The sequence below is a fragment of the Podarcis tiliguerta genome, assembly GCF_965153285.1.
Source record: "Podarcis tiliguerta genome assembly, chromosome: 8".
Lineage (NCBI taxonomy): Eukaryota > Metazoa > Chordata > Lepidosauria > Squamata > Lacertidae > Podarcis > Podarcis tiliguerta.
Genome location: NC_139541.1, coordinates 75,517,580 through 75,530,550, shown reverse-complemented (window position 1 = coordinate 75,530,550; position 12,971 = coordinate 75,517,580). Strand labels below are relative to the sequence as shown.

Below are 12,971 nucleotides of genomic sequence, written 5' to 3'. Positions count from 1 at the left end.
ACATACAGTCCAGTGGCCCATCTAGTCTACCATCCTGTTCCCACAGTGGCTAACCTATGGGCTTGTGAGCTCACAAGCAGGACCTGAATGCAACGACATTTTACCTACTAGTGAATCCCAGCAACTTTTATTCAGGGGCATATTTTCATTTTCCATTGTTGTTGTGTGCTAGCCTCAATAAACAGCCTCTTGTTCTGGTTCGACAAAGTGAGTAACCTTGCCATATCTATCTATATAATGAATTGTAAGGATGCCATCACGCTGAGGACTGCATAGTTGCCGACTGGTGAATGAAGCAAGGACAGGTAGCAGCCCCTAGTATTAAATAAGAACTTAACAGGGAACTCTCCTTCCTTGGAAGAATTTAAGCAGAAATTGGATATCCATCTGTTGGGAGTTCAGGGGTGGGGAAACTTTTTCAACCTGGGGTCAGCCCTGGAGGCCTGGGAACCCTATGTTGTATCCTTGATGTGAGAATAGGGTGTTACAAACATGCTTCTGTTTTTGTTTTGTGAAATGTCGGAGGGCATGTGCTTGTGTGTACAGCAGTATTTCTTAAATGGGAGGCTGACCAACCCCAGAGGTGGAGCATGAGAGACCTTCATGGAAGGTCAGGTGTGAATAATTTTCAGTTGGCCCATCAGTGGCTGGGCAGCTGCAGTTTTCCTTACTTGGGCGGCTAGCTTGGGGGTGTGCTGGCCTTCTTGGCTTGGGAGCAGAAGGAGAAGGGCAAAAAAAAGCTTTCTTTGTTTCAGCCTCCAGTGCGGTCTGGCAGCATCTCCATTTGCCCCCAGACTCCAGTACGACAGATCTGATACTTTGATCCCAGCGAAAACCCATTCCAGAGCACTCTTTGGAGGACAGCAGTGGGAAGGGTGTCCCCAGAAGCCTCAGTGCACTGTGGTTATCTGAACCCACTTTTTGACTCTTTCCCTATGGTTGGGTACCCAGAAATTAGACTGCGTTCAGAAGGGGCCAGCAAGTCAGGAGAACCGAAATCTTGAAGAGCAGCGGTGCATTGCATGGAAAGTTAATGGGCTCAATGTGCCCCTTATGTTTCTGCCATAGCTGGTCAGGGAGATTCACAACTGTAAGTTTCTCTTATGCTTTCATTCATGTACGTTTTACCTAATTCCATTCAGGTTTGCATTAATTCCTTTTTTATTTCATCCCATTTTTCTTTAACATTTTCATTTGAAATATCTTTGTTTAAAGGGACATGCTACGATCAGCCAGGGAAGATTAGCACTTTAAGCTCGTTTGCATCACAGCCTGTTTGGGTCTGAGTTGACTTCTATCGATGTCACCTTTGTGTTACTTCTGCACTGTCAAAATCTTTTGCCCTGATGACTACATATACAGGTGAATGAATCTAAATCTTACGTTTCTGTTGATTTTCCAGGGGATGAAAGGAGGCTGCTTGGGGAATATCTCTGGAGTCTGAAGTCCACAGAAATAACCCTTCCGTTTGCTATGCAGTTAAAAAACCCCCAAAGGTTGTGTTAAGCTGGAATCTCCAAACAAGCCTCCTGTTTGTACTCTGGAAATCAATGGTGGTGAATTTCCCAAGAGAAACATACTGTATCTTGCACCTTGTCTTCTGCCAAACCCAGCCTCTTTGGCTTTGGGAGAGTGGATTGCAGGAGTTCCCAGAAACCTCCAGTTGGCTTTAGGTTACAGGACGCATCTTCCGGTTAAACCTAGCCAGACGCGACTGTTGCAAATACACTTTTCACTGGAAAGGGAAAACAGCCACTTGCCTAACCCACGAAGAGGATGGGAGAACGGGAGATGTCCCGGCACAGGAGCCAGGCTGTGCTGGCGATAGCTACGGTCTTCTTCTCCATGTTGGCTGCAGGTAAGATCTATTTGTTAAGTTGCTTAATGGTGGATTTTTGCTGTGGAATAAGGCAGAGCAAAGCAGGGCTTGGGGGGGGGAGGCTTCTATTCTTTCCCTCCCCCCCTCTCCCGCAGAATATTTCTTGCAGGAACACAGAAAGAGTTTTTTATACTGAGTCAGACAAATGGTCCAACTACCGTATTTTTCGCTGTATAAGACTCACTTCTTCCCTCCTAAAAAGTAAGGGGAAATGTGTGTGCGTCTTATGGGGCGAATGCAGGCTGCACAGCTATCCCAGAAGTCAGAACAGCAAGAGGGTTCGCTGCTTTCACTGCGCAGTGATCCCTCTTGTTGTTCTGGCTTCTGAGATTCAGAATATTTTTTTCTTGTTTCCCTCCTCCAAAAACTAGGTGCGTATTATGGTCTGCTGCGTCTTATAGCATGAAAAATACGGTATCTCAGGATTGCCTACACTGACTAGCACCAAAGGTTTCTGGCAGAGGGACATTCCTAGCCCTACCTGGAGAAGCCAAATAATTGAAACCAGGATATTCTGCCTCCATAGCAGATCCTCTTTGGCTGATCTGCCAGGCAACCCAACCCGCCCAAGACCAGTGCAAACAATGAAAAATAATGCCATTGCCATTGTCTCCCTCCTGCATCTTGTACTGGGGGTGGAGGAAGGTTGCGTGGAGATTTTGCTCTCCTCCACCCCGTTCTACAGGTGAACGGATGGAAGGAAAAACCTGTGCACCACCAGGCAGTACCTTTGTTTTACTATTTTCAGTGCTTGCTAAAAACATTTTTGTTCCAGCAAGTCTATCCAGGCATATAGAAGTTGACATGTGTTTTAAGCTGTTTTAAAGCTCAACTGTTGATTCGAATTACATTTTGAATTTTCCAAACACCTCTTTTTAAACTTTTATTGATAATTTTAATGTTTGTTTCATGATTTGCAAACCGCGTAAAGGTTCTGCTTACAATCAAAAAGTATATAAATGTTGTAAAAATGAACAAACAGATGATTTGTGCTTGCTGTGGTATCACGGTGGGCATATGCAATCCCACGCTCATTACTATTGGCGCCTTCAAAAGTTTTGGGGCAAGGCAATTAGTAAGGGGGAGTCAGAGCCAATGGCCGGCAAAGCCAATCAATTTTAGTTTTGGTCCCACCCTCCTTCCTGCCAAATTCTACCTAAGTTAGTCATGCCCATTAATTTCAATGAGTTTACTCTGGGCTGACCCACAATTCCTTTTGTTCTGCAGCTTTCCTTCGAGGGGAACCGCTCTTTAGTGCATAACTGAAGCAAATGTCAATGGATTTTCTCCAGACTGACATTTGCTCCGATTTAGCGCTAGAGAGCGGGTTTTCCATGGGAAAGGAGTGGGGCAAGGGGAAAACTGCTTAGGCTCGTGCTTTCCAGGCATGGGACAAATGTGAATAAGCCCTCTGAATTGAAACAGCATTGGACACAACCCCATAGGCCACTCCTACAATGTAAATTCAAAATAAAAACAACAGTAAACCATAAAATAAAGTTTTAAAATACAAAAATAGATTTATTGCAGAACAGGACAGGATCATTATTTCAATAAACATTAGTAGGACGCCCCTTGGTTAATTTGGGTAGAAGTAATAAAAAATGAGGAAAGAGTGTGAGGAAGTCTAACAAAGTTCTGATTTCTACCCCATCATGGCTACTTTTAATGCTTTTTTTATATTAAAAAATGTCAAATGTAACCCCCACCTCCCATATCGTTTTTGTTAGCCCTAAGCACAAGCTTAGTCTGCCTGCTAAGTCATCCAGCGCTGAACACTGTTAAAACACTGGGATATAGAAAAGCAATTATAAATCTACAAGCAGTTTGAAAGCAACCAGCAACTGCTTCTCCCTCCCCAGAGAGGAAATAACATGGAGGTCTTGGGGGTCACATCCTGTGGGCTATCTTAGCAGGGGCAGAACCCCACCTTTCCTACCATCAGTGTTCATGGTTGTTGTTTGGCTAATCTATTGTTTTCACCCTTTCAGCCAACAGCCTGCGGTGCTATCAGTGCGTGGGAATGTTCCATGAATGCGTCCAGTCCGAGCAGCTCTGTACACCCAGGGATCGCTCCTGCTTCTCATCCACCATCAAGCTCTTCTGTAAGAGAACAAAAAAGCACGGGTCTCCTCCCAGACCTAGAGTTCTCAGAGTCCTCTGTTGACTGTTAAACCACTCTGGGAATTGCAGCTCTAGGAGGGGAATCAATGGTCTTCCTAACAACTTTTAGCACCCTTGACAAACTACAGCTCCCAAAATTCCTTGGGGGAGGACTGCTTAAGTGGTATAAAAGTGTTTAAACTTTATAGTGCGAATGTGACCTACAGGCCCCATCATGCCTGGCCATTGGCCATAATGTCTGGGACTGATGGGAGTTGGAGTCCAGGAAGTTATGGAGGGACATAGGTTCTCCATCTCTGGTGAAGACGTTGGGTTGCCCCCAAGATTGGGGGGGGGGGCTGGCACATGAGGTGTACGTGTGATGTCACACATGTTGCACATGTGTTATGACGCATGTGCAAGGCACGCTTGACGCAGGAGGCCGAGTGCTCTGGAGGAGCTGACCGCTGTACCTGTGACACACATTGTGTGCCACGCATGTGACGCATGCAGGGGCACCTTAAGACTGAGGGGGTTCAGCTCCCTTAAAACAAATACTGAGGGGGCCAAGGTGCCTTTGGCCCCCTAGAGTTGGCACACCTGGTGTGTAACGTTCTGGTAGAACAAACGAAAGAAGCAACTCTGCCTCATTTGAGCCCCAGACCGCTTTACTGATCATCTGCCTCCCAATTGTCTTCCAGATACAAACAACTACGCTGGAGTTTTTATGCTGCCAGGTGAGTCACACTGCTTGCTTGCTTGCTTGTTTACTTAATGAAAGACACCGAGACTCAAACCTGAGTGTTGCTCTTTCCTGCCACGATGTTTACACGACTGTTTAAAGTGGTTTCATAGTGCTTCAAATGTTATCGTGCAGATGGGATACCTAAGTAAACATCCTGACATGGTGAGGAGCAGATGCTTCAAGAACTTTCAGGCTATGGTGCCTTATTTCCTCCAGGGCTGTTGGTTATAAATGCACTGATCTGGCTGTTTCTCTCCGTATTTTCAATTCCCTGCATTTTATGTCCCCAGACCTGGAAATAGCCGAATACGTCATGAAAGGCTGCTCTGGGGAGGGCGTGTCCAACCGCACAGCCAATGTGTACTCTGAAGATGACCGAGAGGTGCACAATACTTACTACTGTGACTCAGACCTCTGCAACACCCGTTTCACAGGCGGTGAGTGGGGAGAAGCAAAACCCTTTGGGGAGTTTTCTTGTGGGGGGTAGCAGGTCCCGAACTCAGGACCGCAATACCTGGAGGACTGCCTCTCCCCATATAAACCGCCCCAGACTCTGCGCTCATCACTTGAGGCCCTTCTTCGTGCGCCTCCTCTATGTGAGGTCAAATATTGAGTCACAGCATCTGGGGTCATAACCTGAAACATCTGGATGTGTAGCCCCAAACATCTGGAGTTGAAACATCTCACATCCTCCTCAATGAGATCCACTGTTGTTATTGACCTCTTGACTGATGCAGTAGTGCTTGGATCCGAGAAAGTGAGGACAATTGAATAATCGAGAGGAGGGGAATTTGTTTAAAGCGTTCTGTTTTCACTTATAAATGCTAGGAACCAGAATATCATGCAGAAAGAGACCCAAAGCATCAGCTTAGAGGTGATGAAATCATGGCTGTTGAAGAAAAATGAGATTTTTTTTTAAAGAGATGACACACCAGCAAAAGTGGGGCTCACTTAGTCCAGGGATGAGTAGGGCACAGATTTGAGTTTTATCTAGCTACAAATTTCTTTCCTGATATGCAGAGTTAATTGGCTACTGTTGGGTTATTCACAGTGGTTTCTTGAGAGAGAAACCCTACTAGGACTGGAACATGATTTATTTCTCAAGTGAGTTTCATTTGTATGATGTGCAACAACTTGCTTCCTGTGCCCTCGCTAAAAAATATTTACATTAAAAGCAGTCAGCTGTTTAGGGACTTTTTAAATGTTTTATTGTGTTTTTAATATTCTGTTGTGAGCCGCCCAGAGTGGCTGGGGAAACCCAGCCAGATGGGCGGGGTATAAATAATAAATTTATGATGATGATGCTTTCATTTTGATCGGGTGTTTTACTTAAAGATATTGAAAACTGAGTTGCATTGTATGTTGGTATCTGACCTGGCATTACAAATACAATGCAATGCAATACAAAACAATACAAATCACACAGTAAACTGTCGCCCTCCTCTGCCTTTTCAGTTCCGGCCAGTTCTCCCCAGGTGCCCAATGGCATGGAGTGTTACAGCTGCTTCGATCGAGGCACTGGAGAGTGTGCTCCAGGGAATGCCACCCGGATAAAGTGTTTGGGGGACATGAACCAGTGCATGGATTTTACTGGTAAGCTGGGGCCTCCTTTGGAATACGTATATCGGAGGCTATTGAAAGGACAGAGTGTGAATGGGAGGCTGTTTGGGGCGGGGAGAAAAAAAGGAACGTGAAAGTGGTTTGGGAAGAAGGAAGCCCTGCTTACAATACATATTGAAAGTGCATCAAGTTGGTCAAATCCTGCTTACTCCCTGCACCTTGTAGATCTTTGCACAATCCAAGGCGCTCTGTTGGCAGAAGTGTGCCCCCCACCTGCTATATAGTAAACATGGGTGTATGTTTGTGTGCGTAGACTTTCAAAGCTTTGATATAGTGTTAAGGAATTAACCCCCCCTCCTCAAAAAGGATGTTGCATTTGCTGGGAAGGAATTTATTAGCAATAGTGCTAGACCAGCAGGGGTTAAGGGATGCGCTTTGAGGATGTGGGGAGAATTTGTCATACTGAGAGAGGATCGTGAATATGCAAAACAGGAGTCCCACAACCTTTTGGTACCTGGTGATGGGGGCACATTTGTAACTCGGAGGAACTGTTGTGTACACCACAAAATACACATTTTGCAGAAGCGAAATGGGCGACACTCAAGAGACTAGGAATGGCAATTGGCTAGGCTGCTATGCTGTCACAGAAGGTATGTGGCTGGCAGACAGGTCTCTGGCCTCCACTGGCCTGCACTGAAGACCTAGGCAGGTGAGGAAGGTGTTTAGGAAGCAAAGGTAGAAGCAGCTGGGCCCTAGGAAATGAAGAGGCAGTGGACTGAGGAGGAAGCAGCAGTGCCTAATAATAGAGGGATGGAAGAATGAGTGGTCCAGAGGAAGGAGGGGAAGAAGCAAAGGCTGGAGGGAGGAGGGGAAGTGAGAACTGGGGGAGATGATGGGCCAAAAAGGAAGAAACAAACCACACACAATGGCCAGGAGAGCCTTTGTCAACCTGGTGTCCTGATTTTTTTTTTTTGACTATAAACTCCCAGCAGGCTGGGGCTCTTGGGAGTTGTATGTAGGCCAAAGCATTTGGAGGTCACTTGGTTGGAGAAGGCAGGCCAAGAGCCTAAAGGAAAGCTGAAATTTGTACATTGGCTTGCAGTAGGCAGGCAATGAAGCCATAGCCAGTTCTGAGACCCCCTGTTCTAAGATGTTTGCAGGCTGCAATGTGCTATTCTTATAAATGAATGTTGCTTCCCAGTGACCGACGGTGCCTGGAAAATGACCTACCGGACATGCGGCCTTGAGACACTGTGCCGCCGCCAGTACGTACTCCCAGAGCTCTCAGGAAGGCTGGACATCAGTTGCTGTTCCACCCCGCTATGTAATGATGGCCGGCCAGGACAGAAGAGCATCTGCAGCCACTTTTCAGAGCAAGGTAACATTTGTGCCTTTGCTGGATATATTGCAGATATTAACAGTGTGCAGCTTGAAGCAACTGGATACATAAAACCCAACCCATTTTGAAAATGAAGCATTGTCTAGACCCATTAGATGTTATTCAAACCCTTCCTTGCAGAACTTTCTTCTAAACAGAACAGAAACACTAAACGATACATCCAAACAGTTCCATAAGGCGTATGTCTGTCCAAGGCATAAGCTCAGCATCTTCCAAAATATGACATAATTTCAACAGACCTAGAAGCAGAGGTCTGTCTCTCACCGAATCCTGCAGTTTGCTGGAGGCTGGTTACCTGGAAAGCTTCATTTGCAACCAGTGTGGTGTAGTGGTTAAGAGCGGTAGTCTCATAATCTGGTGAACTGGGTTCGCGTCTCCGCTCCTCCACATGCAGCTACTGGGTGGCCTTGGGCCAGTCACACTTCTCTGAAGTCTCTCAGCCCCACTCACCTCACAGAGTGTTTGTTGTGGGGGAGGAAGGGAAAGGAGAATGTTAGCCGCTTTGAGACTCCTTAAAGGGAGTGAAAGGCGGGATATCAAATCCAAACTCTTCTTCTTCTTCTTACTGTCACAGTCTGAGAGCAAAATACTTCAGCCACCACTCTTCCAAGATGGCGAATTTGCAATTCAACACCTCTAGTGTGATCTTAGGTTAAACACTCACATGTTAGCTAGCAGAAAACAACAGTGGTTAATAATCCACTCATCAAGGCAGCAGAGAGCCCTTTTTGCTCTTAATTTAGCCTAGCATACTTCAATGGCATCTTCCACTTAACTTTTTCACCAATACACACAGCCATTCCCATTTCAGTGTGAATTAAATCAATTATACTTAACAGGATAGTGACAGCAAACTGGCTAGAACAGGAGGCTTGCTCTTTGCATCCATGCAGACTGGCCCTGCTGTCCTGAAATTGGCTTCTAGGATGGACTGGTGGTGGTGCTCAGCCCTAGGTTTGGAGGGGTGGTCCTCAGGCACAGAGGCCCCATAACCTGGAAGGAACTTAAGGACACAGGAACCTCTAGATATTGTTGGACTCCTACCAAACCCCACCAGCGTGGGATGATGGGGAATGTAGTCCAACAACATCTGAATGGTCAATGGGTTCCCCTGATCTAAGTCAAAGCCCAGTTTCCTCTTTGTTTCCCAGGAGTCAAGCGGAAGCCTGAAAATGGCCTGGAATGCGCCAGCTGCTGTGACTCAGGAGAAGGGGAATGTGCCACAGGGAACTGGACTCATGTCAAGTGCGTTGGGGACCAGAACATGTGTGTGAATGTCACAGGTGAGCTTTATGTGTGTGTAGGTACTAGGAAGCGGGTGGAATTGAGGTGATGCCATTAGAGACCTTATAGTTATGCAATAATAATACAGTGGTCCCTCGGGTTACATACGCTTCAGGTTACAGACTCTGCTAACCCAGAAATAGTACCTTGGGTTAAGAACTTTGCTTCAGGATGAGAACAGAAATTGTGCTCTGGCGGCATGGCGGCAGCAGGAGGCCCCATTAGCTAAAGTGGTGCTTCAGGTTAAGAACAGTTTCAGTTTAAGAACGGACCTCCGGAACGAATTAAGTACTTAACCCGAGGTACCACTGTAATAATAATCTGGGATGCACTGCAACAATCGGTGCAGGTTTCCTTTATGAGATTTTCATTAAAGTTTTTCATAATACAATAAAATAGCGGCTACAAAAAATACAAAGAGAATAAGTCAAATACAGAGTCCTCTCTTAAAAATAATTATTAGCCCTTACCACTCACAGAAGACAGTAGCTCATGACAGCTCTCACAGGGGATTTTTCCATTCTCCCCCTCTGCTTCTCGTCCTGGGAGACCAACCTTCACCTGTCTCTCACTCAGGGTCCTCCATCGGCGACCTACCACCCCAATGAGTATGCAATCTCAGGACCTTAATAAGGGCCCCAGACATACAGCAGATTTCCATGCATTGCCTTTCTGATAGAGCTACTATTTTCAGTGCACATAAATGGGCAAATGATTTGGAGGGCTGCTCTAATGTCTTCTTTCAGAGCAATCTTAAGTTGTGTTTTCCCTGTACACAATGTAAATTCTCTTGAAATGGAAGCACCTTGTGTTTTCAATGTTCCTAAAAGGTCAGCTTTGGTGCAGACAGTGGGTACAGAGCTTCCCCTTTGTGCTGTTTGGCTGGCTGTAGCCTGCTGGAGACTGGGACTCAGTTGTAGAAATAGCAACTGGTTTCCAACTCACTGCAAGTCCTGGGCTGCTACACCACTGACAGATTCCAACCAGATAAAACCACTAGAGGACAGTTCTGAGCAGGACCAGTGAGAAGTGTGGATTTTGCAAGTGGCATTGCCCCATGGGCCACACAGAGAGGCCCAGGGGGCCACATTCAACCTGTGGGCTTGAGGTTCTCCACCCCTGCAATAGAGGATCCTCATATAACACCAATCCTGAAAGACCTACATTGGCTCCCAGTACATTTCTGAGCACAACTCAAAGTGTTGGTGCTGACCTTTAAAGCCCTAAACAGCCTCGGCCGTGTATACCTGAAGGAGCGACTCCACCCCCATCGTTCGGCCCAGACACTGAGGTTCAGCTCCGAGGCCTTCTGGCGGTTCCCTCACTTTGAGAAGTAAGGTTACAGGGAACCATGCAGAGGGCCTTCTCAGTGGTGGTGCCCGCCCTGTGGAATGCCCTCCCACCAGATGCCAATGAAATAAACAACTACAGTGGTACCTTGGGTTAAGAACTTAGTTCGTTCCGGAGGTCGGTTCTTAACCTGAAACTGTTCTTAACCTGAGACACCACTTTAGCTAATGGGGCCTCCCGCTGCTGCCGCTGAAGCAAAGTTCTTAACCCAAGGTACTATTTCTGGGTTAGCAGAGTCTGTAACCTGAAGCGTCTGTAACCTGAAGCATCTGTAACCCAAGGTACCACTGTATTTGACATTTAGAAGACATCTGAAGGCAGCCCTGTTTAGGGAAGTTTTTAATGTTTGATGTTTGATTGTGTCTTTAATATCCTGGATATTAAATGTAGTTTGCAATGGATACAAACTATTAAATGTAGTTTGCAATGGATACAAACTACAAGAAAGAAGATTCCACCTAAACATTAGGAAGAACTTCCTGACAGTAAGAGCTGTTCGACAGTGGAATTTGCTGCCAAGGAGTGTGGTGGAGTCTCCTTCTTTGGAGGTCTTTAAGCAGAGGCTTGACAACCATATGTCAGGAGTGCTCTGATGGTGTTTCCTGCTTGGCAGGGGGTTGGACTCGATGACCCTTGTGGTCTCTTCCAACTCTATGATTCTATGATTCTATGATTCTATGATTCTATGATTCCTGTAGGGAGCTGTCCAGAGTGACTGGGGAAACCCAGCCACATGGGCAGGGTATTAATAATAATAATAATAATAATAATAATAATAATAATAATAATAATAAGTTATTATTATTATTACTACTACTACTACTACATGATCTGCCAGTCCCCCCTGTGCCTCTATACTGGACGTCTCACCTGTGTTTGTTTCTAGAGGAAGGCCAGACGTTGCTGCGTGGCTGCAGCTTGGAGAAGCTTTGCTGGGAGAAGCCACAGCTGCTGGGCCTGAGCCGGAATGCCTCCATCCGATGCTGCTCTGGCTCCCTCTGCAACCGCAGCACGGAGCTGACCTCGGGGGCTATGCTGCTGCACTTGCTGCTGCCTGCTCTCCTGATGATGATGATGATGATGATGATGCGGCTGCTCTGACGGACTCCTAAGGATGCGTGGACTACACCGGAAGGGCCAGGAGAAGGGCAGGAAGCACTTGACCAGCACTGCATGCGCAGTTGCCTTCTTGCAGCCACTGCGGCATTTTTGTCACCTGCGACGTTGCTCTGGTCTGCCATGCATCGCGGGTGCCTGTGCAATTGCGGCATCTGGTCCAAGAATGTGGCAGTGTTGCAGGCAAGGCTGGATTCCACGGCACCCTCTGTGACTTCTGCTTCCTACTTCCCAGACTGGAACTTTCAGGGAAGGGTCAGTTTCCTTGCGAGGGAAGAGAGGATCTGTTTACAAACGATGCCAGGGTGGCGGCAATAGGTTGGCAGAGACAGCCAGACTCGTAGTACCAGTCCTGAAATAATGTCAGTCTTCCCCAAAGCGACCACACACCCTCGCATGTGCTTCTCGTCTGCCAACCTCAGAAGCCTTGGCTTCCTCCTCTCTCGCTGCCCTGATTGAAACTAGAGAACTGTTTCCTCCATTCCAGGTGTGGTGGCAGGACACAAACAACAGTAACTTGGCATGGCTACTGTCCATGGAAGACCTTTAAGCAGTCACCTCCATCTCTTGCCTGCTGCACCAAAGCCTAAGAAGAGTGGAGTGGTTATTGAGCACCTATCCTGATTTGCTTCTGCAAAGCTTAATGCAGAAGTTAGACTATGGGTGCCATACTCCCTGGGGCCCTGGGTGCCCAAGCACTCACAAAAATCCCCATGAAGGGGCTGGGCACCCACAAATTTCTGTGCCAGGGCCATGCAAGCTGCGTGGCACCCGCTGCCCCAAGCACCCACGGTCACGGGGCCAAGTTGGCACTCCTGATGAGTGTGTTCACATTAGCGCCTTAGAGTGTGGTGAAGTTGTCCCCTGCAGTGTATTCATCTGTTCCCTCCCTCCAGGCCTTGTTCACATCAGCACAGCTTCATTAATGTCAGATTCGTTTCTGTTTCTATACACAACCGGGGGTATTGACAGGGCAAAGTTTGTCTTTACACTTATGCAAAGGTGGTCCGACCTTGGCTAGAGATGAATAAGGACCAGCTTAAAGGACAGCATGAAGCTCATTTGAGAAGTAACACATCACACAGTAGTGTTTTATTACAAAGTACAGGGTATGTCTTTTGGACAAGGGAGTGTGAATTCCATTAAAAACCCAGCCCTGGAAATGCAGCAAGTGCACAGTAAACTGGGGCGTCTTCATTGAACATTTGTTCTGATTTGCTCGTGGGGGGGTTAGACAACAAACAGCAACCTATCCTGACTTGCTTGGCTATGTGTCTTCTCATTCATCTTTTCCTCATCCCACGCTTGGAGTTTGCTTTTCCCGTCATATTCCTAACCACAGAAAGTGTTTTCATTTTTAATTGGATCTCGCTGCCCGAGGACAGCAGTGTTTTAATACTCGCATAAACCTAAATGTCCTGTCTGGAATGCCTCCCACAGAATACCAACAGTCTGTATCACCACGCAGCATGCTTTTGCAGCCTCCTGCGCCTGGCTGTTGTTGTGGGTGTTATTTCACTCGCTGCTTCGGGGTT

At 46.7% G+C, this 12,971-nt stretch overlaps 1 protein-coding gene across 5 annotated transcripts in view; it reads left to right on the top strand.

The window, feature by feature from the left end:
• The window catches only part of LOC310684537 (urokinase plasminogen activator surface receptor-like), a 31,294-nt gene extending 18,656 nt beyond the window's left edge, over positions 1-12,638 (top strand). For all 5 annotated transcript variants that reach the window (XM_083455854.1, XM_083455853.1, XM_083455850.1 and 2 more), the window contains 8 exons: positions 1,403-1,858; positions 3,871-3,984; positions 4,684-4,719; positions 5,018-5,164; positions 6,183-6,320; positions 7,489-7,665; positions 8,838-8,969; positions 11,207-12,638. In XM_083455854.1, the coding sequence (XP_083311980.1) occupies positions 1,777-1,858; positions 3,871-3,984; positions 4,684-4,719; positions 5,018-5,164; positions 6,183-6,320; positions 7,489-7,665; positions 8,838-8,969; positions 11,207-11,421 (1,041 nt within the window). In that variant the 5' untranslated portion in view covers positions 1,403-1,776 and the 3' untranslated portion in view covers positions 11,422-12,638. The remainder of the gene's footprint in view (positions 1-1,402; positions 1,859-3,870; positions 3,985-4,683; positions 4,720-5,017; positions 5,165-6,182; positions 6,321-7,488; positions 7,666-8,837; positions 8,970-11,206) is intronic.
• The last annotated feature ends 333 nt before the right edge of the window (positions 12,639-12,971 follow it).